General features: G+C 41.9%; 1 protein-coding gene and 1 non-coding gene across 31 annotated transcripts in view; both read right to left on the bottom strand.

The window, feature by feature from the left end:
- Positions 1 to 5,746: 5,746 nt before the first annotated feature.
- LOC123572326 (uncharacterized) lies at positions 5,747 to 14,487 on the bottom strand. The gene is made up of 3 exons (XR_012432685.1): positions 14,254 to 14,487; positions 12,602 to 12,768; positions 5,747 to 7,976 (listed from the first exon to the last, which is right to left on the bottom strand). It is a non-coding gene; the product is annotated as an uncharacterized protein (transcript).
- A 1,713-nt stretch (positions 14,488 to 16,200) lies between these two features.
- The window catches only part of PEX1 (peroxisomal biogenesis factor 1), a 42,257-nt gene continuing 35,599 nt past the window's right edge, over positions 16,201 to 22,858 (bottom strand). For 19 of the 30 annotated variants that reach the window (XR_012432676.1, XM_074035525.1, XM_065542357.2 and 16 more), the window contains 5 exons: positions 22,131 to 22,307; positions 20,453 to 20,683; positions 18,895 to 19,092; positions 18,474 to 18,604; positions 16,201 to 16,694 (listed from right to left, as the gene is read on the bottom strand). Coding sequence is in view for 18 of the 30 variants with exons in the window: in XM_074035525.1 (XP_073891626.1) it covers positions 16,610 to 16,694; positions 18,474 to 18,604; positions 18,895 to 19,092; positions 20,453 to 20,683; positions 22,131 to 22,307 (822 nt within the window). In the remaining 12 variants the exon portion in view is untranslated. Of the gene's footprint in view, positions 16,695 to 18,473; positions 18,605 to 18,894; positions 19,093 to 20,349; positions 20,684 to 22,130; positions 22,308 to 22,858 lie in introns of all 30 variants that reach the window. The other 11 variants (XR_012432674.1, XR_012432679.1, XR_012432682.1 and 8 more) reach the window with 3 other exon arrangements.

Here is a 22,858-nt window from a genome sequence, read left to right as displayed (position 1 = left end):
TAGTAATTTCATTTCTAAGAATCCATGCTAAGAGGATTTAAAATGTGGACCAAAAAATGAGTATAAAAAGAGGTTGTTTCCAGTATTTAAAGTTGTGAGAAACCAGAAACAATCTAAAGGTCCAACAATAGGAAAATGAATTTTGATATTTTTCTAATAGAATTTTGTGCAGTCATCAGAAATACCATTTACAAATAATTTTTAATAATGCAAAAAAAGTTTATAAAATGGTTAGTGTAAAACCTGGACACAACTACATAATGATTCTGATTTTGTAAAAAAAAAAACACACACACTCACATATACACATGCATATATATGCATATAAAGAAAACTGGAACAAACAAAATCAACAACAAGCATAGTTGGAATTATAGTCATTTTAATATTCTTTATGCTTTTAAAAATTTTGAAGTTTGTATTACTAGCATCCGTTACTTATATAATCAGAAAAAAATACAACTTTAAAATATTTATTTAGGTCCAAAGATGGTAATCTAAATGGTGTTACAGGCTGAATGTGTGCCTGATCATCATGCCCCAAGTTCATATGTTAAATCCCTGGCCCCCAAGGCAATGGTATTAGGGGAGTAGGGCATTTGGGAGGTAATCAGATTTCTATGAAGTCATGAGGGTGGAGCCCCCATAGTGGAATTAGTGTCCTGTTAGGAAGAGGAAAACAGACCAAAGCCTTCCTTTCTCTCCTCACTATGTAAGAAGATAGCCAGAAGGTGGCCACAGCTAGGAAGAGAGCCCTCACCAGAACTCAAATCTGCCAGCACCTTGGTTTTGGGTTCTCAGCATCTAGAACTGTGAGAAATGAATGTGTGTTGTTTAAACCACTCAGGTTACGGTATTTTGTCACAGCAGCCCGAGCTGACAGAGATGGATAGAAACAACACAAGGACCCATCAGCAGACGAGTGGATGATCAAAACGTGGTGAGGTCATGCAGTGGGATATTATTCAGCCATAGAAGGAATGAAATTCTGATACATTCTATAAGGGTGAACCTTGAAAACATGCTAAGGGAAATAAGCCAAACTTAAAAAGACAAATATTATATAATTCCACTTATATGAGTTAGTTACCTAGAATAGGCAAATTATGTCATAGCGACAGAACATTAGAGGTTACCAGGGTTGGGGGAAGAGGGGTGTTGTGGGTACAAAGTTTCTGTTTGGAGTGATTTTGAAAAAATCCTGGAAATGGGTAGTGAGAGTAGTCAACATGATGAATGTACTTAATGACACTAAATTGTACACTTAAAAATGGTTAATGCTGGCCTGACGCAGTGGCTCACGCCTGTAATCCCAGAACTTTGGGAGGTCAAGGCGGGCGGATCATGAGGTCAGGAGATTGAGACCATTCTGGCTAACACAGTGAAACCCTGTCTCTACTAAAAAATATGAAAAAAAAAAAAAAAAGAAATAGCTGGGTGTGGTGGCGGGTGCCTGTAGTCCCAGCTACTCGGGAGGCTGAGGCAGGAGAATGGTATGAACCCGGGAGGCAGAGCTTGCAGTGAGCTGAGATTGCGCCACTGCGCTCCAGCCTGGGCAACAGAATGAGAATCCGTCTCAAAAACAAAACAAAAAAAAGGTTAATGCCTGGGTGTGGTGGCTCACGCCTGTAATCCCAGCTCTTTGGGAGGCCAAGGCAAGTGGATCAGTTGAGGTCAGGAGTTAAAAAGACCAGCCTGGCCAACATGGCAAAACCCCATCTCTAGTAAAAATACAAAAATTAGTTGAGTGTGGTGGTGGGTGACTGTAGTCCCAGCTGCCAGGAGGATGAGGCCTGGGAATTGCTTGAACCCAGGAGGCAGAGATTGCAGTGAGTTGAGATTGCGCCACTGTACTCCAGCCTGGGTGGCAGAGTGAGACTTCGTCTCAAAAAAAAGGTTAAAATTGTAAGTTTTGTTACGCATATTTTACCATAATCTTAAAAAAATAGATATATAGGAGATAAAGTCAACAGAATTTAATAACCAGTTGTAAATAGAGACTGAGAGAGAAGGATGAATTAAAGAAGACGTGAGTACAACTTTGTGGTAGGTGAAAAAATCTTACAAAATACATGAGCAAAGATCCTACTTGATTCTTAAGATTTAAAAATCTCCCAGTGAGTAAACAAGGCCAGGTTGAGATTTGCAGGTGATGTGAGGTGTTTGTTCTGTTTTGTAATGTGAGGACTGTGAGGCATCTCCTGGACTTGAGTATCCATTAGATAATTGAGAATATGGATTTGAGAACTCAGAAGATGTGCAATGCAGTAACAAAACTTTGCACCATTGGTTTCTGTCTCCTAATTTAATGCTTTTATGGGACAAACTGTGTGAGGCAGGTGGGCAAGACGGGCAGCCATGTTGTTTGTGGGTCTCTGGCCTGTGGGCCAGCCTCAGTGCTCACTCTGAGGTCATGTCCAAAATTAGAACACATTCAGGCCTACCACAGTCAAGGCTCCCTTTCTCAACTCTGGTCCTCTGCACAGATATCCGAAGCCTAGAAATAATAATTGTCTGTCCTTGTGTCTTGCATTATGAAAGTCCAGGAAAGGGCCTTGGGAATGAAAAAGAATAGAAAAACTGCTCTAATTGCTGCATGCTTCAGCTTGCAGGGGAATCACTGAAATGGGGACGGGCTATAAAAGGACAACCAGAAGAGTGGCTACAGCAAAGGCATTGTTTTTCAGAGCAAGCTAGAGAATCCTGCCAGCGTCCTCAGGCAGGGTCCCTGGGCACAGGGGTTAGGCAAGGAAGTGTCCCAGCATGTTGATGCTCTAAGCATCAGAATAATGCAATAGAGGAGCTTCCAAAGAGTTCATGTCAGATATTGTAAGCTGAACATTTCTAGGCAAATGAAATTTGATTTCGTGAATAAAGCTAGTTTCTTCAACTCCAGTGCAGATTCTCATAGATTGATAGTGGCTTGTGATCCAGATGAAGAAAACAATTTTTCAAAGATTCATATTCTTTGTAGACATATGGATTTAGAGACCATCTAATCTAACTATCTCATTCTACAGATAGGAAATATGAGGCCTAAAGAAGTTAAGAAAATACCATGGAAATGTCACTGCTGAACTGCCATACGTAAGATCCAAAAGAAATTGGGTAAATGCTACTGTGAGAAATACAGTACCAGGTCCAAAGAATCTAATACAAATTAAAAATCTAAATGTTATTTCTAAAGCATCCCTGCACATAGCTGAACTTACATAGTTTCATTTTCTTTCTTTTCTGTTGAAGAAGAGGCTGGGTACAGTGGCTCACGCCTGTAATCCCAGCACTTTGGGACGCTGAGGCAGGTGGATCACCTGAGGTCAGGAGTTCAAGACCAGCCTGACCAACATGGTGAAACCCCGTCCCTGCTAAAAATACAAAAATTAGCTGAGTGTGGTGGCAGGCCCCTGTACTCCCAGCTACTCCGGAGACTGAGGCAGGAGAATCACTTGAACTTGGGAGGTGGAGGCTGCAGTAAGCCAAGATCACACCATTGCACTCTAACCTATGTGACAAGAGGGAAACTCCATCTCAAAAAAAAAAAAAAAAAAAAAAAAAAAGCCAATCACTAACCTGTGTTATTTATTAAACATGACAGACTGGCATGAAGTAATTACCCAATTATAAACAAAAAAGCTACAATCTACCAGGCATAGTGGCTCACGCCTATCATCCCAGCACTTTGGGAGGCAGAGGCGGGCAGATCACCTGAGGACTGAAGTTCAGGACCAGCCTGGTCAACGTGGTGAAACCTCGTCTCTACTCAAAATACAGAAATTAGCCTGGCATGGTGGCACGTCCCTGTAATCGCAGCTACTCAGGAGACTGAGGCAGGAGAATCGCTTGAACCTGGACAGCAGAGGTTGCAGTGAGCCAAGATCGCGCCATTATACTCAAGCCTGGGCGACAGAGTGAGACTCGGTCTCAAAAAAAAAAAAAAAAGAAGAGCTACAATCTTAACCTCAACTTCTCATAACATCATCTCTACTTCTAATTACTCTTAACTTCGATGTGCCACCTGGTTAGCAGAAGCTAAGTGGAAGTGGGGAGGTTTATTACAAAAAGACTGTTATACCTTACACACTTCTTCCCATGAATAGTGAAGGTGTGAGTGAAAAAGACAGCAATTTTATTATTTTTTTAAACAGGTTCTTGCACTGTCACCTAGGCTGGAGTGCAGTGGTGTGATCACTGCTCACTGCAACCTTAGCTGCCCAGGTTCAAGCGATTCTCCTGCCTCAGCCTCCTGAGTAGCTGGGACCACAGTTGTGCACTACCATGCCCAGCTTTTTTTTTTTTTTTTTTTTTTTTTTAAAGAGACGGGGTCTCACTATATTGCTTAGGCTAGTTCTCAAACTCCTGGCCTCAAACAGTCCTCCCACCTTGGCCTCCCGAAGGGTTGTGATTACAGGCGTGAGCCACCACACCCAGCCAGCCATTTTAGAATAAAGGGTGAAGGTGCTACTGGGGAAATGTACTTTAAAAAACAAAGTCTTCTCTCAACCCAGAAATCCTCTCCATGAAGGCAGTAGAGAAAGAAAAGCTTTATTAATGAATAAACATTAAATGAGAATGTGATGCACATCACAGGCACTTTGCTAAGAGATCATAAAGACAGAAGGAAATTTCACCCTTTTATACAGCCAAGCAGGTACAGCCCATTCATTACATGTATGTTTTCAAGATAAATAGTCTTCAACTAAGAGAATTTGACAGCACCATTGGTCACACAGTTCATCCTAACTTTACCTGACAATTGATGTGACCACTTGTGTTATCTAAGATAATCAACTTTTTGGGGCTGGGGGAGTGTGGAAACAGGAGTTACTTTTACAGCTTGGTGCAAGTCACTCGTTAAGATTAGGTTGTTACCCTCCCACAGAAACTGGAAGATAGGTATGCTATCTGGTGATGTTTACATTTCCCAGGTCCTTGAGAAAGACATTCCTTGGTCATAAAGCTGACAAAAGGCTGATTCAGTATATATATATTTCAGGCTGGGCATAGTGGCTCACACCTGTAATCCCAGCACTTTGGGAGGCCGAGGCGGGTGGATCACCTGAGGTCAGGAGTTGGAAACCAGCCTGGCCAACATGGTGAAACCCATCTCTACTAAAAATACAAAAAATTAGCCAGGCATGGTGACACGCATCTGTAATCCTAGCTACTGGGGTGTCTGAGGCAGGAGAATCACTTGAATCTGGAGGCGGAGGTTGCAGTGAGCCGAGATTGCACCACTGCACTCCAGCCTGGGAAACAAGAGCAAAACTCCGTCTCAAAAAAAAAAAAAAAATGTGTGTGTGTGTATGTATATATATATATATATATATATATATATATGTATCTCAAAGAGACTGAGAAAGTACATACAAGTTTTCTCAAGTAATAACCTGACATAAAGGGAGGGGAGAAAAATTTCTTGCCTTATTTTCAACAGGTGGAATTAAACTTATTCTTTTGAATTCATATTTATCCTTACAGTGCCCATCCTAAATTTGGAAGAGGAAGGATGTGGGCCAACTTTTGGCTTAGGCCCTCATGTCAGGGCTTCTCTTAGTATATATGGTACCTTCCTGAGATTTTCAAACTGGCAGCCACTTTGGACTGATCAATTCACAAATCCAAATTAATTGCTTACTATTGTAAGGGAGAGGGATGGGAGTCAGCGGGTCTGCGATGGCAGCAAACAGCAGTGGTGGACAGCGAGGGAAAGCTCAGCTTGAGCTGTAACAAACACGGACCAGAAGAGTGTAGTTGCAAGATTTAATAGAGTGAAATAGAGTGAAAACAGAGCTCCCATACAAAGGGAGGGGACCCAAAGGGGGTTGCTGTTGCCAGCTGGAATGCCTGGGTTTATATCCCGATCCTTGTCCCTCCCACTGTGCTCTCAGGCAATAGATGATTGGCTATTTCTTTACCTTCTGTTTTTGCCTAATCAGCATTTTAGTGAGCTCTCTGATTGGTCGGGTGTGAGCTAAGTTGCAAGCCCCCTGTTTAAAGGTGGATGCGGTCACCTTCCCAGCTAGCCTTAGGGATTCTTAGTTGTCCTAGGAAATCCAGCTAGTCCTGTCTCTTAGTGCCCCCTCTCAACAGGAAAACCTAAGTGCTATTGGGGAGGTTGGTCGATGACTGCTCTAACTGCTTCCTGCTGAATTGGGGCGTAGTAGGGGTTGTGCAGTTGAGATTTCCTCAGGAGGGGTGCCTTTGATGTCATTAACATCGGATCATGGGCTAGCAGGCCGGTCCAGGGGTCTGCAGTAGAACTTAAGTCATGGACTGCATCTGGGGCTCCATTTGTAGTTTTATAGCTTTGATTCTAGAAGAGACAAACTTAACAAGGAGGTTAAAGATACAGGGTCCAAAGAGGAGTAGCAATATTATAGCTGCTAGAAGTCCTAAGAAGGGGAGAATCCGGGGTATCCATTGATTGAGGAGGCCCCAGGGTCCAGTGTTTTGAAGCTCCTTTGCTCTACGTTGTATTCGATCTTTAATTTCTTTAACTTTCTCACTGATGATTCCAGATTGATTAACATAATAACAGCATTCTTCCCCTAAAAATAAACAGGTTCCCCCTCTTTCGGCAGTTAGCAAGTCTAAAGCTCTTTGATTTTGAAGGACTACTGCTGCTAGGGAGTTAAGTTGATCTTGCAAGGTGACCAGGGAGTCGGCAACCCGTTCCATGTCACCATTTAGTTCTTGAGATAGTTTGTAGTAGAACTGAGTAGAGGTTGTGATACCGCCAATGCCAGTACCTAGTCCACCTAGCACTCCTGCTCTGATAACAAAAGGAAGAATGGGTACTCTCTTGTTGCGGGGCTTATGTATGACATAATTGTATAAATCTTGTTCAGTGTAGATGGTCATAGGTGGCACTAAGAATGAGAGGAAGCACATAGATTCTGAAGAGCCATTCAAACAATGATAGGCTGAGGTACCACAGACAAAAAATATTCCTGAGGGTAGGCAGACTATTCGTGTGGGAGGAGTTACCCACCTGATGCATTGGGAGTTGGTTGTGTCTATAGTACTGCTAAAATTTACACAGGTGAGGTTTGAGGTACGGGTTATTTCCAGGTTGGAAACAAGAGGTCCTACTAAAACAGAAGTGGTGTTTATTTCTGTGCTGAAGTTGTTCCATTGTTCAGGTATAGGGATTGAAATGTATGGCCTGAAGTGCAGGGGGAGGCACATCCAACAGTTGGTAGGGTTTTGGGCCGAGACCTCATGGAGCCCAAGGAGGGTGGTATTAAATAGGCTTACCAGGCGAGTATGGATACGGAGGGTTTCATGTAGTTTTGAGAGATCTAGTCCTCTGTAGGGGCTAGAGGTGCTATGTACCCGGGTCAGTTGGGAGATTACTTCTTCTATGTGTTTCTCTCTTGCCTGATCTTGAACTCCACTCCCATCAGACATACTGGTATGGGTGAAGTAAGTCCAACAGACAGTGGCTCCAAGTCCTCCAGGACAACTAGGATTAATCATTTTTCCTGTCCAATAGTGAGTATTTGATTGCATGCAAAGAGTGGCAGCATTATAACAGTTGCGGGGCGTATGGGTGTGGGCAGTGAAGGTGGGGGTTCCCTTAGATAAACTCCTATACGATGGGGCATCAATATTTCCAGGACGCTGCATTCTCCATAGAAACTCTTGGTAAGGGGAGCTACTGGTCGTACAGCGGCATGGAGGGGGTGCAGTGAGAGTGAAAGGGGGTAAGAGAACAGTAAAGAGAAAAATATGATAAGGGAGGGCCATGGGGATTTACGATTTTAGTTACTTTCCTCCTGGTTGTCGTTTGAAGAGCAGGCGCAAATCCTCTAGAGGTTCACAGGAATAGCTAGCGTTGTCTCCTGGATTTTCAGGTTCCTTTGGCTGTATCCAGGGTTTGACTCGAGTGTGATGTATCCATGACTCAACTCCAGCCACTTTAACCGCAGTTGGGGTAGATAAAATGACTGGGTAGGATCCTTCCCAGGATGTATCTAGGGATGGGGAATTAGAGAGAAGGGACTTGACTAATACCATACCACCAGGGTGGAATAGTTCCTTTCCCTCTTCTCGGGGACAGGCTCCTTGTAATGTTTTAAGAACTTGTTGATATTTGGCTAAGGAAGTGATGTCTGCAACTAAGTTGGCCGTTTCTCGGTCAAGCACAAGGTCATTGGTTAGGAAGGGCCGTCCATACAGCATGTCGTATGGGCTAAGTCCTGCTTTTTGGGGAGAGTTTCGGATTCTTAGTAAGACTATAGGCAACAAAGAAGGCCATGTGAGGTGAGTTTCCTGGGTTAGCTTTTTTAGATGTCGTTTGAGTGTTTCGTTCATTTTCTCGACCTTCCCTGAGGACTGTGGCTTCCAGGCACAGTGTAAGTGATATTGTATACCTAATGCCTAGGATACTCCCTGGGTTGCTGTAGCCTTGAAACCAGGGCTATTGTCACTCTGTAAGCCACGGGGAAGTCCGAATCTGGGAATCATTTCATGAACTAGTGCCTTTATTATCTCTTGGGCCTTTTCTGTCCTACAGGGGAAGGCCTCTTCCCAACCAAAGTATCTACCCAGACTAGTAGATACTGAAATCCCTGAGATTTGGGCATGTGGGTAAAATCTAGTTGCCAGTCTTCTCCTGGGTAATGGCCTGTTCTTTGTTCTCCTGAAGGAGCTTGGCAATAAGGCAGGGGATTATTTCTTTGGCACACTTCACAGGCCCTGACTGTCTGCTTGATAGTTTTGAAAAGGCCTGGTCCAGTAAAAAATGATTTGGCCATCTGATGGGTGCTATCAATGCCTAAGTAAAAGGTTTGTTGAAGGGTTTTAAGTAATTTCCATTGGTTAGCTGCAGGCAAAAGTATTTTCCCTTCTTCGGTGGCTAGCCATCCTGAGGGGAGAAAACTATGTCCTCGTGAGGTTCCCCATTCTATTTCTCCTGGTGAGTACTGGGGCTTGGTTTCCCGGAGGGGATTACCCTATACTAGGGGTCCTTCTATAAGCATTTCTATTAGAGGATCCTGCCTTGCGGCTCTTTTGGCTTTAATACCTGCTTGGCACTTCTCTTCTATTTCCCTTTCCTTTCCTTTCTGATGACCCTGGCAGTGTAAGACTGCCACCTCTTTAGGTTTTCATACAGCCAACAATAATTTCCTAATGGCTTCCTGATGTTTGATAGGTGTTCCCTCGGAAGTTAGGATTTCCCTTTCTCTCCGTATTGCTGCATGGGCATGGAGGACTAGATAAGCGTATTTAGAGTCTGTATATATATTTACCCTTCTTCCTTCTCCTAATTCTAGTGCCTGAGTGAGGGCTATTAGTTCTGCCAGCTGAGCACTAGTTCCTGGAGTGAGGGGATTACTTTCAAGTATTCCATTATCACTGACCAGTGCATACCCTACTTTTTGAAGTCCTTTTTCTACAAAGGAACTTCCATCAGTATAGAAGTTGAGGTTGGGATCAGTCAAGGGAACCTCTAAAAGGTCCCCTCGAGCAGCATAGGTTTGAGCAATTAATTACTTGTTGGCAGTTATGTTCTATCTTTTCTTCATTGTCTGGAGGAAATGTGACTGGGTTCAGAGTTGCACAAGTGCGCAGTCGCAGCACTGGCCCTTCAAGTAATAGAGCCTAATATTTAAGTAAACAGTTGTCTAACAGCCACAAGTCTCCTTTAGCAGTGAGTATGCCATTCACATCATGAGATGTCCACACAGTAAGATCTCTTCCCTGTATTATTTTAACCGCTATAGATACTAAGACGGCTATTGCTGCCACTACCCGTAAACAATGAGGCTGACCCTTTGCCACTACATCAATTTCCTTACTCAGGGATGCCACGGGTTGCAGGCTGGTCCCTCGGACCTGTGTAAGGACTCCTAGAGCTAGTGCTGTTTTTTCTGTGACATATAAAGAAAAGTCTTGCCCCGTTGGGAAGCTTAACACGGGGGCTTGGGTTAGGGCCTGGAAAGCCGCTTCTGCTTCAGGTGTCCATCTTACTAAAAGGATATTGGCTCTCTGAGTTTCCTTAATTAGTGTATATAATGGTCTGGCTATTTCGCCGTACCCGTCAATCCATGTTCGGCAGAAACCTGTTATGCCAAGGAACCCTCTTAGTTGCTTTAGGGTTTTGGGATGAGGATAAGCCAGTATAGGCTGGATACGTTCCTCACTGAGGGCCCTGGTGCCTTTGGATAATTTTAGCCCTAAGTATTTAACCTGCTGTGAGCAGAGCTGAGCCTTTGGTTTGGAAACCTTGTCACCACAGGTAGTAAGGAAATTTAAATTTAAGAGCGCTTGGGTGGCTTGATGGCACAAGGTTTCTGAATGGGCAGCTAAAAGTAAATCATCCACGTACCGAAGGACAAGAGTGTCCAGGTATGAGAACTGGCTCAAGTCTTGGGCTAATGCCTGGCCAAATAGATGGGGGCTATCCCTGAACCCTTGGGGTAAAGTAGTCCAGGTGAGTTGAGATGTTGTGTTTGAAGGATCTTCAAAAGCAAACAAGAATTGAGAGACAGGATGTACAGGGATGCAGAGAAAGGCATCCGTAAGGTCCAGAACTGTAAACCACTCTGCTTCCTCTGGGATTTGGGAAAGCAGATTATAAGGGTTAGGTACAGCTGGGTATAGAAGGACAGCGGCCTCATTGATAATCCTGAGATCTTGCACTAACCTCCACTGTCCATTGGGTTTCTGTACTCCTAAAATTGGAGTATTGCAGGGGCTGTTGCATGGTTTTACTAGGCCTTGGGCTTTTGGGTCCTTAACAATCTTCTGGAGTCCTTGTTGGGCCTTGGGTCTGAGGGGGTACTGCCTTTGGTAGGGAAAGGAGGCAGAATCCTTTAGTTTAACTTGAACAGGATGGGCATTTTTTGCTCATCCATATTGTCCTTCTGTTGCGCAGACTTCAGGATTAATTCCTTCCTCAAGCAGGGGACAGCAAACAGGTGCTCCTTCTCCTATATTCAGGTGTATAATGGCCCCTGCTTTTGCTAGAATGTCTGTCCCTAACAAGGGAGTGGGGCTTTCAGGCATAATTAGAAAAGCATGTGAAAAGAGTAAAGCTCCCCAGTCACAACTTAGTGGCTGGGAGAAATATCTAGTGACTGGCTGTCCTAGGACCCCTCAGATAATGACAGATCTGGAGGACAGTTGACCGGGACAGGAGAGTAAGACTGAGATGGCCATGCCAGTGTCCAGGAGACAGTTAACCTTCTGGCCCTCAATGGTCAAGCATACCCGGGGCTCTGTGAGGGTGATGGCATGGGCTGGCGCTTGCCCGGGTCACTCTCAGTCCTGCTGCTGGATCATCTGGTTAGTGGCTTCTGACTCAGAGGACCTTCATCCCCTGGGGGCAGTGGGCCTTCCAGTGATTCCCTTGACATAAGGGGCATGGACAAGGGGGCAGCTTATTTCTACTTGGACAATCTTTTTTCAAGTGTCCTTGTAGACCGCACTCCCAAAAGGAGTTGCTGTTTTTATAGAAGGGGTTGGGGTTTGAGAGATCAGCTGGACACAATCGGCAGGGAGAGCACGTGTGTTTTCATGAAGAATTATGCCGAGATAGGTAACGGATGGAGAAGAAATTTGAGCTTTGGAGGGGGATACCCAATATCCTTTGGAGAATAAATGTTGAAGGAGCAGGAGGGTGTCTTGTTGAGAAGATTTAAAGGAGGGGCTACAAAGTAGGTCATCAATATATTGAATAAGGTGAGAAGCAGAGGGGTGGAAAGAAAGTAAATCATGAGAGAAAGCTTGGCTGAAGTAATGAGGGCTGTCCCTGAAGCCTTGTGGCAGTACAGCCCAGGTAAGCTGCTGGGACTCATGGGTGTCAGGGATAGTCCAGGTAAAAGCAAAGAGAGGCTGGGATGAGGGGTGCAAGGGAATAGTGAAAAAAGCATCTTTAAGATCAAGGACGGAATAGTGAGTTGTGGAGGAAGGCATCGAGGACAAAAGAGTGTATGAGTTGGGCACCACAGGGTGGATAGGCAAAACAATTTGTTGATAAGGTACAGATCCTGAACTAACCTGTAAGACTTGTCTGGTTTTTGGACAGGTAAAATGGGGGAATTGTATGGAGAGTTTATAGGTTTTAGAAGCCCATGCTGTAGCAGGCGAGTGATAACAGGCTTCAATCCCTTTAAAGTCTGTTGTGGGATGGGATACTGGCATTGAGCAGGGTAAGGGTGATTAGGTTTTAATGGGATGGTAATGGGAATGTGATCGGTTGCCAGGGAGGGAGTAGAGGTGTCCCATACTTGTGGGTTAAGGTCGGGGGATACGAGAGGAAGTATGAAGGAGGCTTTGGGTTGGGAAGAAGGGCAGCAATGAGATGTGGCTGTAGCCCAGGAATAGTCAGGGAAGCAGATAATTTGATTAAAATGTCTCGGCCTAATAAGGGAACTGGGCAGGTGGGGATAACTAAAAAAGAGTGCATAAAAGAATGTTGTCCAAGTTGGCACCAGAGTGGGGGAGTTTTAAGGGGTTTTGAAGCTTGGCCATCAATACCCACAATAGTTATGGGGACAAGAGAAACAGGCCCTTGAAAAGAAGGTCATGTGGAGTGGGTAGCCCCTGTTTTGATTAAACAGGGGATAGACTTACCCACCACTGTGAGAGTTACCTGAAGTTCGGTGTCCGTGATTGTCCGGGGGGCTTCTGAGGCAATCGGGCAGCATCAGTCTTCAGTCGAGAAGATCTGGGAAGGAGTCAGAGAGCCTTGGACCAGAGTTCTAGGGACTCTGGGAGTGGCTGCTGGGTGAGTTGTACAATCTGATTTCCAGCGGTGTCCTGCACAGATGGGACATGGCTTAGGAGGAATCCCAGGCTGCAGGCATTCCTTGTCCCAATGGCCAGATTTCCAGCACTTGAAGCAAGATCCTGGGGGAGGTGGTCCTGGAGGAATGCCTGGCCACTGCGGTTCAGGCATTTTTAAGTTCTTGTGTGCTGGAGACGTGGCTGGGGTTTCTCTCACAGTGGAGGCAAGGAATTGCATCTCAAATACGTTGCTACTTGGCTGCCTTTAGTCTATTATTGTACACCTTGAAGGTGAGGTTAATTAAGTCCTGTTGTGGGGTTTGAGGGCCGGAATTTAATTTTTGGAGCTTTATTTAATGTTGGGAGCAGACTGGGTAATAAAATGCATATTGAGAATAAGACGGCCTTCTGACCCTTCAGGGTCTACAGCTGTAAAGCATCTAAGGGTTGTTGCCAAAAGGGCCATGAACTGGGCTGGGTTTTTATATTTGATGAAAAAGAGCCTAAATGCTGATTTGGGAGAGGTCGGATAAAGAAAAAGGAGCATTAACCTTGACTATGCCTTCAGCTCCAGCCACCTCTTTAAGAGGAAATTGTTGGGCAGGTGGGGGAGGGCTAATCACAGAACGAAACTGTAAGCCGGACTGGGTGTGAGGAAGGGAGGTGATAAAAGGATTATAGGGTCGGGGAGCAAAGGCTGAGGAAGAATTGGGATGTGGCTCAGCCTGGCTCGGAGCAGCCTGGGGAGAAGGTCAGATGGGTCTGTAGAAAAGGAGGATTCAGAGGACTCAGAGCTTGGGGTGGAGACTGAAGGAACAGACAGGAGAGAAAGAAGAAAGATTTGGGATGAGTCACATTGGGAGCAGAGACTAGGGAGGGACCAACGTGGAAAAGAATGCCTGGACATCAGGCATCTCAGACCATTTGCCCATTTTTTGATAAAAATTATCTAGATCTTGTAGGATGGAGAAATTGAAAGTACCATTTTCTGGCCATTTAGAGCCATTATCAAGTTTGTATTGGGGCTAAGTGGTGTTGCAGAAGAAAATAAGCATTTAGGTTTTAGGTCAGGTGTGAGTTGAAGAGGTTTTAGGTTTTTAAGAACACAGGTTAAGGGTGAAGAAGGGGGAATGGAGGGTGGAAGGTTGCCCATAGTGAAGGAGGTAAGTTTAGAGAAAGGTAGAGACACGGAGAAGGGGGTAGGTGAGGAGCCAAAGCAGGCGTCCCTGCAGTTGATTTGCCACCAAGGGAATGTGGGTGAGTGACCAAGGCAGGCGTCCCCACGGTGATCAGACACCAGTGGAGCATGGGTGAATAATCAGGCAGGCATCCCCACAGTGATTAAATACCAAGGGAAGACTGTCTTCCCGAGTCTGTGATCGGCGCTGGAGTTTTGGGTCCATGGATAAAATGTGTCTCCTTTGTCTCTACTAGAGAGGAAAAAGAAGTGGAATTGGAAGGACAGGGAGATGAAGGGTAGCAAGAGAGGCTGGAGAAGAGAGTGAAAAGACTGCTTACCTGATTTGAAACTGGTGAGATGTTCCTTGGGCTGGTTGGTCTGAGGACCCAAGGTCATAGGTGGATGTCCTCACAGAGTGAGGGCAAGGACAGGGGACTGGTCTCCCAAAGGAGTTCTCCTGTCCCGGGTTTCGGCACCAAATGTCACACGCGTCCGTGTGAAGAGAGTCCACCAAACAGGCTTCGTGTGAGCAACAAAGCTGTTTATTTCACCTGGGTGCAGGTGGGCTGAGTCTGAAAAAGGAGTCAGTGAAGGGAGATAGGTGTGGGGCCATTTTATAGGATTTGGGTGGGTAGTGGAAAATTACAATCAAAGGGGGTTTTCTCTTACCGGCAGGGGCGCAGGTGACAAGGTGCTCAGTGGGGGAGGTTTTGAGCCAGGAGAAGGAATTTCACAAGGTTAATTGCTCAGTTAAGGTTGGGCAGGAACAAATCACAATGGCAGAATGTCATCAGTTAAGGCAGGAACAGGCCATTTTCCCTTCTTTTGTTACTTCAGTTACTTCAGGCCATCTGGATGTATACGTGCAGGTCACAGGGGATGCACTAACACTAATTCCTGAAGACCCAGAATTCCACTGTGACTTACCCATCAGAATGAAAGCATTACTGCTACATTGAGGGAGTAGCCCTTACAAATAGTGGAGATAGGAAATCTTCCAAGGGAACAGTATTGTTAAGTAACATATCTCCTCCATTCTGTCAGGAGGTAGAAATGTCTGATATAAAAATCTAGGCTGATTCACAGATAGTGGCTGATAACGTAACCAGATGACCAGAAATTTGGAAAGAACACAACTGGGTATGAGGTCTGGAGGAAAAGTATGCCCAGAGTTCTTGGAATGGGCCCAAAGAATCAGAATATTTGTGTCCTGTGTGAATGCTCAGTTAAAAGCCTTCAGTGCTTACACTAATCAAGTGGTCAAAAGATGACCTCTGTATGGATGTCAATCAGCCATCTTTTCCAGCCACCCCAGTGCTTAAGATTCATGGTCAAATTGGCCAAGATTGCGGGGATGTGGCCTCCACAATGTGGACCTCCCCCTCACCACAGCTGACATGACAACCCAGCTATACTGACAGCCTGCTTGTCAGCAGCAGTGACCAACCAGACAAGCCCACACCCAGAAGAGACCAGCCCAAGTCTGATGGCAGGCTGATTACATCTGATCCTCTTCTATCACAGAGCAGGTAGCAATTTGTCCTTCCTGGAAGGGACACACCTTGGAATTGTATTTGTTTTGTATGTTCTCCAAACTTTTACCACCACCACCTTTCATGAACTTACTAAATGGTTTTTACATTGTTATGCTATCCCATAGACATTGCTTCTGATCATGAAACTCACTTTATGGTGAAAAGAAGGCAGGTATGTCAGCTCAGTGATGTCATCAAAGAACTGAGTAACAAAGTGCATTAGGGGATGGTGCTTCTCAGTTTTATCCTAGTGATCCACAAAGTCTTTGTTTCTATCCCCTGGGATTCTGAGCTTTGCTGGTTTAGAACCAGAACCTCCTGGGATCAAGTGATCCTCCTGCCTCAGCCTCCCAAGTATCTGGGACTAGAAGCACACCATCATGCATGGCTAATTTTTTTTTTTAAGAGATGGGGTCTCACTGTGTTGCCCAGGCTTATCTGTATATTTTGATTAATGTTCTCTTTTTTGCTGTTCCCTTACCCCATTACTATATAGTTAGATATTAGATACACAGATTGTATTGATGGCGGCTAACTTTATAATTTAGTTCATATATGAGAGAATATCAAGATAAAATTATAACTGGAACTAGGAGAGGAATGGATGTCATTTAAATATCTTGGGCTTGGAGCTGGATGTAGTATATTAGGGGGATATGATTTCATTTCTGGTTGAGCAGATAATTAAATGTATTTTAATTATGTGTAAATTTCACAATTTTTGATCTACAAAGAACAGGTAATTGTATCAGTAGGTAATAGAATATTTTATTTCAAAACAGTGAAGAAGCTGCTAAGCATAAAATTTGTCAAATGCTACAAAGATGATGAATATACAACTGGGAATTCCAAGAAATTTAAATTTAATTACATTCTTTATTATGTTTTCCTCAAAAGAAATAAATTAGTTCCAGCATTTGGCTAATATTATTTATAGGAAATAAAATATGGAATCTGTTATAAATGTCCTAATTTATACTACAGTATTAATCTCAGTCCTGATCATTACCTAATTATAGCATTTATCAATCTGTGATTTTATAAATTAACCACATTTGTTAAATTAAGAAGAAATTTACAGACACCATTTTTTTCCTGTTACAACATATGGACAAGCCATCAAAAAACAAAACAAAACAAAACCAAAAAGAAGTATATTTTATGCTAAAGTTACTTTCTGTCCAGGTCGAAACATTGTTCCACTTTGATTTTTTCTCCTCTTTGGATTTTGAAAGCTTTCATATCTGAAAAAAGAAAGAGATAATTTAATATGTGTAAATACTACCATCATAAAACAAAAGATAATGGATTGTTGGCAAACACAAAAGAAATGAACGGGAAATAAACTAGAAAAAAAAATGCCAGTCGCAGAAATTAAAAAGAATTCTTACAAATAAAGTTGCATTCCAATAGAAAACAGAGCAAAGGGGAAGAAGAGACAAGTTAGAAAAGATAAAATACAAATGACAATGAATAATATGAAAAATTGTAACTTCTATACTTTTAATCAAATAAATGTAAATTATTAAGATATCATTTTTCTAAAATCAAAAGGGCCAAGTTTAGAAAAATACTGCAACACACAATGTTTGTGATGGTGCAGTATATCTGGCACTCTCACATAATGCTGTTGAAATATATATTGTACAGTATTTCTGGAAGGCAATTGGGCAATACATTTCGAAAGCCTTAAAAATTGTGAACTCCCTGTTACGCAACAATTCCACCTCTATCCCAGTGAAACAATTAGATATGTGCATATATTCAGCTGCAAGAATGTTCATTACCACATTGCCTGGGAGCAATTTAAATGTCTAAAAATTGGATATTGTGGCATAGCTACACTATAAAATGACATTTAAAAGCAATAAAGTAATTAACATTTAAAATGTAAAACAATTTTCAGGATGTATGTGGATAAAGGGGGACTGCTATATAGCAATATGTACAGACTGTTCTTATCAGAATAGGAAAAAATATATAAGCATATAAACAGATATGCTTTGGGAGGTGGTGAGGTTAAGGGAAATTTGTTTCCTTGTTTTTCCTTACCTCTGTTTTCTGATTCTTCTTTAATAAATACATAGCACTAACTTATGTACACATACATACATACTCCAAAGTACTGCAAAATTAGATAGTAAAGGACAGCAGCTTCTAAAGACCAGGAATAAACATCTCTTAAATTCAATTACACTGAATCATTGACCTAGAATGCTTCCCAGTCCATGGGTCTCAGATTCATAGGTGGTCATAAACTCAATTGCAAGGCTCCTTTAAATCCAATGTGTAACAAATGTGGTCCACAAATGAATAAATCTGAATGTATTTATTTGTTCTTGAGATCAATAAAATATTAATATAAATTATTTTGAAGGCAAAACAGGTGTTTTTATAACAAAATTTTATAAACTAGACATTAGAATCACTTTGAACTTTTAATTTTCCTTATTTCTTCAAAGTTACTAAATTGTTTTTTTTAGCAAGACAGTCTTGCTCTGTCACCCAGGCTGGAGTGCAGTGGTGCGATCTCGGCTCTCTGCAACCTCCACCTCCTGGGTTCAAGCAATTCTCCTGTCTCAGCCTCCCGAGTAGCTGGGACTATAGGTGCATGCCACCACACCCGGCTAATTTTTTTATTTTTAGTAGAAATGGGATTTCCCCATGTTGGTCAGGTTGGCCTCAAACTCCTGACCTCAGGTGATCCACCTGCCTTGGCCTCCCAAAGTGCTGGGATTACAGGCATGAGCCACTGCGCTCAGCCCAAAGTTACTAAAATTAAATGAGTCTATTATGAATAATTCAAATATAATCAAATGAACTGGTTAATGAAAACTCAATTTTGACTTCTGTACTTCTGAAATTTTGGTATTTTTAAATGCAAATACGACACATATTTTTGAATTGGCTTTTACATATTCAAAATATTTTTTTTATTTTAAACACGAACTTTAAAGGTTTAAGTGTAATACTATGTCACTTACAATAGTAGCTGTACTTCCAAAACAGAATCTGTTACTTACAGCTCAGCAAAATTCTTCCAGTCGTCTTCACTAATGGATGGTCTTGTGTGACCAAGTGCAGTCATTAAATGTGACTGACTGATAGCCAGTCTGGTTTTAATTGGTCCTGGTTGGTTAATGGATTCATCCTCCTTAAGTAAAAAAAGAAATTGACAAAGAGTTAAATTAGGGATGTGAAAAAAAATATGGTAGTCCAATTGTTATTTCTTTTTGTCAGTTTTTTCAAGAGACCATACATTCTCTTCCTTATAAGATAATGAAACACTGAAAGCAAGGAAGCACATAACCATGACTGAGTTAATGTGTTCTGGTCCCTTGTTTATAAATATAGCTCATTTATAAGTCAAAGAAATACATATCAAAAGGGTGAAACAATTTTTAAGAAGTTTTAACAATTATAATGAGGGGGAAAAAGTCATACTCCACTTTGGCTCTGGTATCTGCCTTTGATAATACTGATATCTGCCCTCAGTTGATCTCTTTGTTCTTGTGTAAGTTCTTGGCAACCCTCTTGTGAAGCTGTCCTTAACACTGGAGGCTGTGAAAACAACTGGTCTTTCCCAGGAACTCCAGGCAAATCCTGAGTCACGGAGCTTGGTGCAGAGAGACACTGTGAGCTCTGCGTGGTAAATTGTAGTAATGAAAGATGAAAGGAAGAGGGGGAGAGAAGAAACTATGTGTTTACCAAAGATAAAAATTAAACATTTTAAGCAATAAGACATTAACATAGATAAGTATACATGTTAATTAACTGAAATTAAGCAAGTTGAAAAGTTGTTCCTCTTCTATAAAGGTTCACTGATACCTGTGTTATAGAACCACCATCGAGCGAAAATTGCCATAACACAGGGTAGGTTTTTTTAACTTCGTTGCTTAAATCCAACACACTAATGCCCAAGGACAGGTTTCTTTGTTTTCAGAAAGTAAATTTATACTAAGTCTCTGGGACATTTCTAGATAGAATAAATAAAAAACAGAATTAAAGACTAAAATTAAACCACCACTTTACTATTCTTGGGAATACAAATGAATTGCTTTTATATTTTTAAAGTCTGACTTAGGCTAGGTATAGTGGCTCACACCTGTAATCCTAGCACTTTGGGAAGTCAAGGCAGGCAGATCGCTTGAGCCCAGGAGTTTGAGACCAGCCTGGGCAACATGGTGAAACCTCGTCTCTACAAAAAGTACAAAAATTAGCTGGGCATGGTGGCATACTCAGCTACTCAGGAGGCTGAGGTGGGAGAATCACCTAAGCCCAGGAGGTCAAGGCTGCAGTGAGCCATAATTGTGCCACTGCACTCTAGTCTGGGTGATAGAGTGAGACTGTCTCAAAAAAAAAAAAAAAAAAAAAAAAGCCTAAATTCATAAAGTAAGTGTACAAAAAACCAGGAAACATATACATAACCAAATACATGCACAAATGTTACATGTACCAATAAAATTACAGTGAACCACTATTAATTTTGAGAAGAGATGTTGAATGCTAGTAGAACAGTGATACTGCCTACATTTAATCAAAACACTTTCCTGTTGAAACATTATTAGCACCCTTCACTGTGCTTACACTTTGCAGCAAAAGTATCACAGATAATATTTTGTTTTCAGGAATTTCTTACATTATTGTATCAAATTATTCATTATCCTCAACTGTTCATGATAATAGAATTTAAGTTTACTATAAAATGGAACTGCTCCTAAAGATATTTTAAAACCACTACGTAAGAGAGAGAAACCTCAAAGAAACCAAAGGTAACCACAACCACGCACGACTTTGGTTCCTTGCTCCCAGCCCTGTCTTAAAAATCTTAACAAGGAATGCAAATTACCAATTAGTGTAAGCAAGAAACAAAACTATTTTACTGAAGAACCAACCAACCAGGAAGAATATGTGGGGCTGGTTAGGAGAGAAATCACTCCAACTTTACACCAACATGTAGCTTTATATTTCAGAACTGCATAATGACGACTGCACAAGATACCAAATCAGAAGAGGTTCCATTTCCAAGTTCTGATTCATAAGAGCTTCCAAAGTAGAGCCGGTACATATTGAATTTTGATTCATCTGGAAGGATCTCGGACATCTCTAAGGAAACAAGGGACTGATCTAAGCCACATTCTCCATCTCCAGCTGAATCGTCAGAGCCACTGCTATGGTTAAGAAAGACCATTGAAGACAGACTTAGGTCACTATCAGAGCTGGAACTTCCATCCTAAAATACACAAAAGGACAACCAGTTTAAAGATGTAAACAATTTTAGTCTCAGAAATAAATAATAACATAGTATTCTATCAGAGCAATACAAGAAACTTAGAAGCATTTTTCAAAAAACTCATTAATTCTCTAATGGTTTTGAGGCACATGGTAAAAATTTAACTATTAAAATATAAAGATAACATAGAATGTGTAGATAATTTACCAACCATCCCCCAAGAAAGTCTGTAATGAAGCTAAGACTCAGACCTCTGGGCTTTATTTTTATGTCTCTGACATTCCGTTCATACTTTTCTACTCCAAAATGATGAATCAACATGTTATAGAGTGCTTTCTCATTATAGAGAGCTCTACAAATACACACCTTTCTGGTAGTAAAGGGAGAGGGGAGAACTTCAATGGCTTGCCAAAATAGCAAAAACTTAGGGAGTATCTGATTTAGAAACTGTAGGCTCTGTAGACATTCCAACCAAATGTGGTAAAGAAGAGTAATAGAATAATCCTTCCTAGAAAATATATGGTAAAGTCTATAATGTAACAGTTCAAATATCTACTGTAAATATTAAAATCATAATACTATCTTTAGAGAAAAGGCTGATGCTAAGGTTGGGATACAGAAAGCACAAGATAAACCAAGAATATTTTTCTTTTTGGGGGGCAGGGTCTCACTCTGTCATCCATGCTGGAGTGCAGTGGCACAATCATGGCTCACTGCATCCTGGACTTCCTCAAGTGATCCTCCTGCCTCAGCCTCTCCCGAGTAGCTAGGACTACAGGTGTGCACCACCATGGCCAGCTCATTTTTAAATTTTTCGTAGAGACAAGTCCCACTCTGTTGTCCATAATGGGTATAGTTTGTGTAACCATAGTTTGGTCTCAAACTAGGCTCAAATGATCCTCCTGCCTTGGCCTGCCAAAGTGCTGGGATTACAGACATGAGCCACTGCACCTGGCCAAGAATAACTTACTGTATCTGGAAGTGAGGAAGTGATTCAAGAATGATGAGGACATGTCATAAAGATATAGGAGCCATACAAAAGGGGCTCCTATTGGCCAGATTGGGACAATTTGAGCTTCAAAACAACAGCTTTAACTAATTATTTTTTAGAAGTTAAAGTACAAAAAACTAAAAACTCTAATTATTTTTCTGTTTGTAGTATTTAATTCATGGTATCCTAATTTAAATAATATCCTTGCAAACACCAACATGTTTTTGCCAATATTAAGGTAATGTTAAAGAAACAGACACCAAACTCTTCATAATTATAAATTCTCTGCAAAACCCATATTCCAACTATGGAACATTCAACTAAAGGTAAACTTATACTTCTATACAGTTTTACCAAAGTTGTTTAAAAAATAGCATTTTTTTAAGGTTGAAATTTTGACATTGTACTTCTCTTATCACTCATAAAATGTCATAACAACTTCCTCATATAACTTGCCTGGAGTCCACTTGAGAGCAGCATTCCATGTAAGGCCTCCAATTGGGCATTGTAAAGTAAAGCTTTCAGATCAGCTCCAGTAAAGGAGTCGGTTACAGATGCTACATGCTGAAGGTCAACATCATCTGCCAGAGGTAGAGAGTCACTGAGGGCATTTAAAATTTCGAGACGTGACACCTGAAGGGAGAAAAATTTATTTAACAAATAAAAAATATTAAAAATATTATCTTAAATTGTGTGTCTTATGATTTTCTTCATAAATTAACCTTATATATCTAAAAAAGCTTTATAAATAAATTGCGAAATGTACCAACAGCCTACTATTTATCTTCCTTGGAACTTTTTCCCCAACAGAAATAATATATGTAGGAAAATGAATGAAAATCACCACTCTTAAGGCTGGGCATGGTGGCACACCTGTAATCCCAATACTTTGGGAGGTTGAGATGGGAGGATCACTTGAGCCCTGGAGTTCAAGAACAGCCTGGGCAACACAGGGAGACCCCATCTCTACACAAAAATTAAAAATAAAATTATCTGGGCGTGGTAGCGTGCGCCTGTGGTCCCAGCTACTCGGGAAGCTGAGGTAGGAAGATTGCTTGAGCCTGGGACACAGAGGCTGCAGTGAGTTGTGATCGTACCACTGCACTCCAGCCTGGGTGACAAAGTGAGACCTTGTCTGAAAAAGAAAAAAGCAAAAACCTACAAAATATTCAGTGTAAGTAATT

Source organism: Macaca fascicularis, chromosome 3 (assembly GCF_037993035.2).
Source record: "Macaca fascicularis isolate 582-1 chromosome 3, T2T-MFA8v1.1".
Classification (NCBI taxonomy): domain Eukaryota; kingdom Metazoa; phylum Chordata; class Mammalia; order Primates; family Cercopithecidae; genus Macaca; species Macaca fascicularis.
The sequence above is the reverse complement of the archived record's forward strand: the minus strand, read 5'-3'. Positions and strand labels throughout refer to the sequence as shown.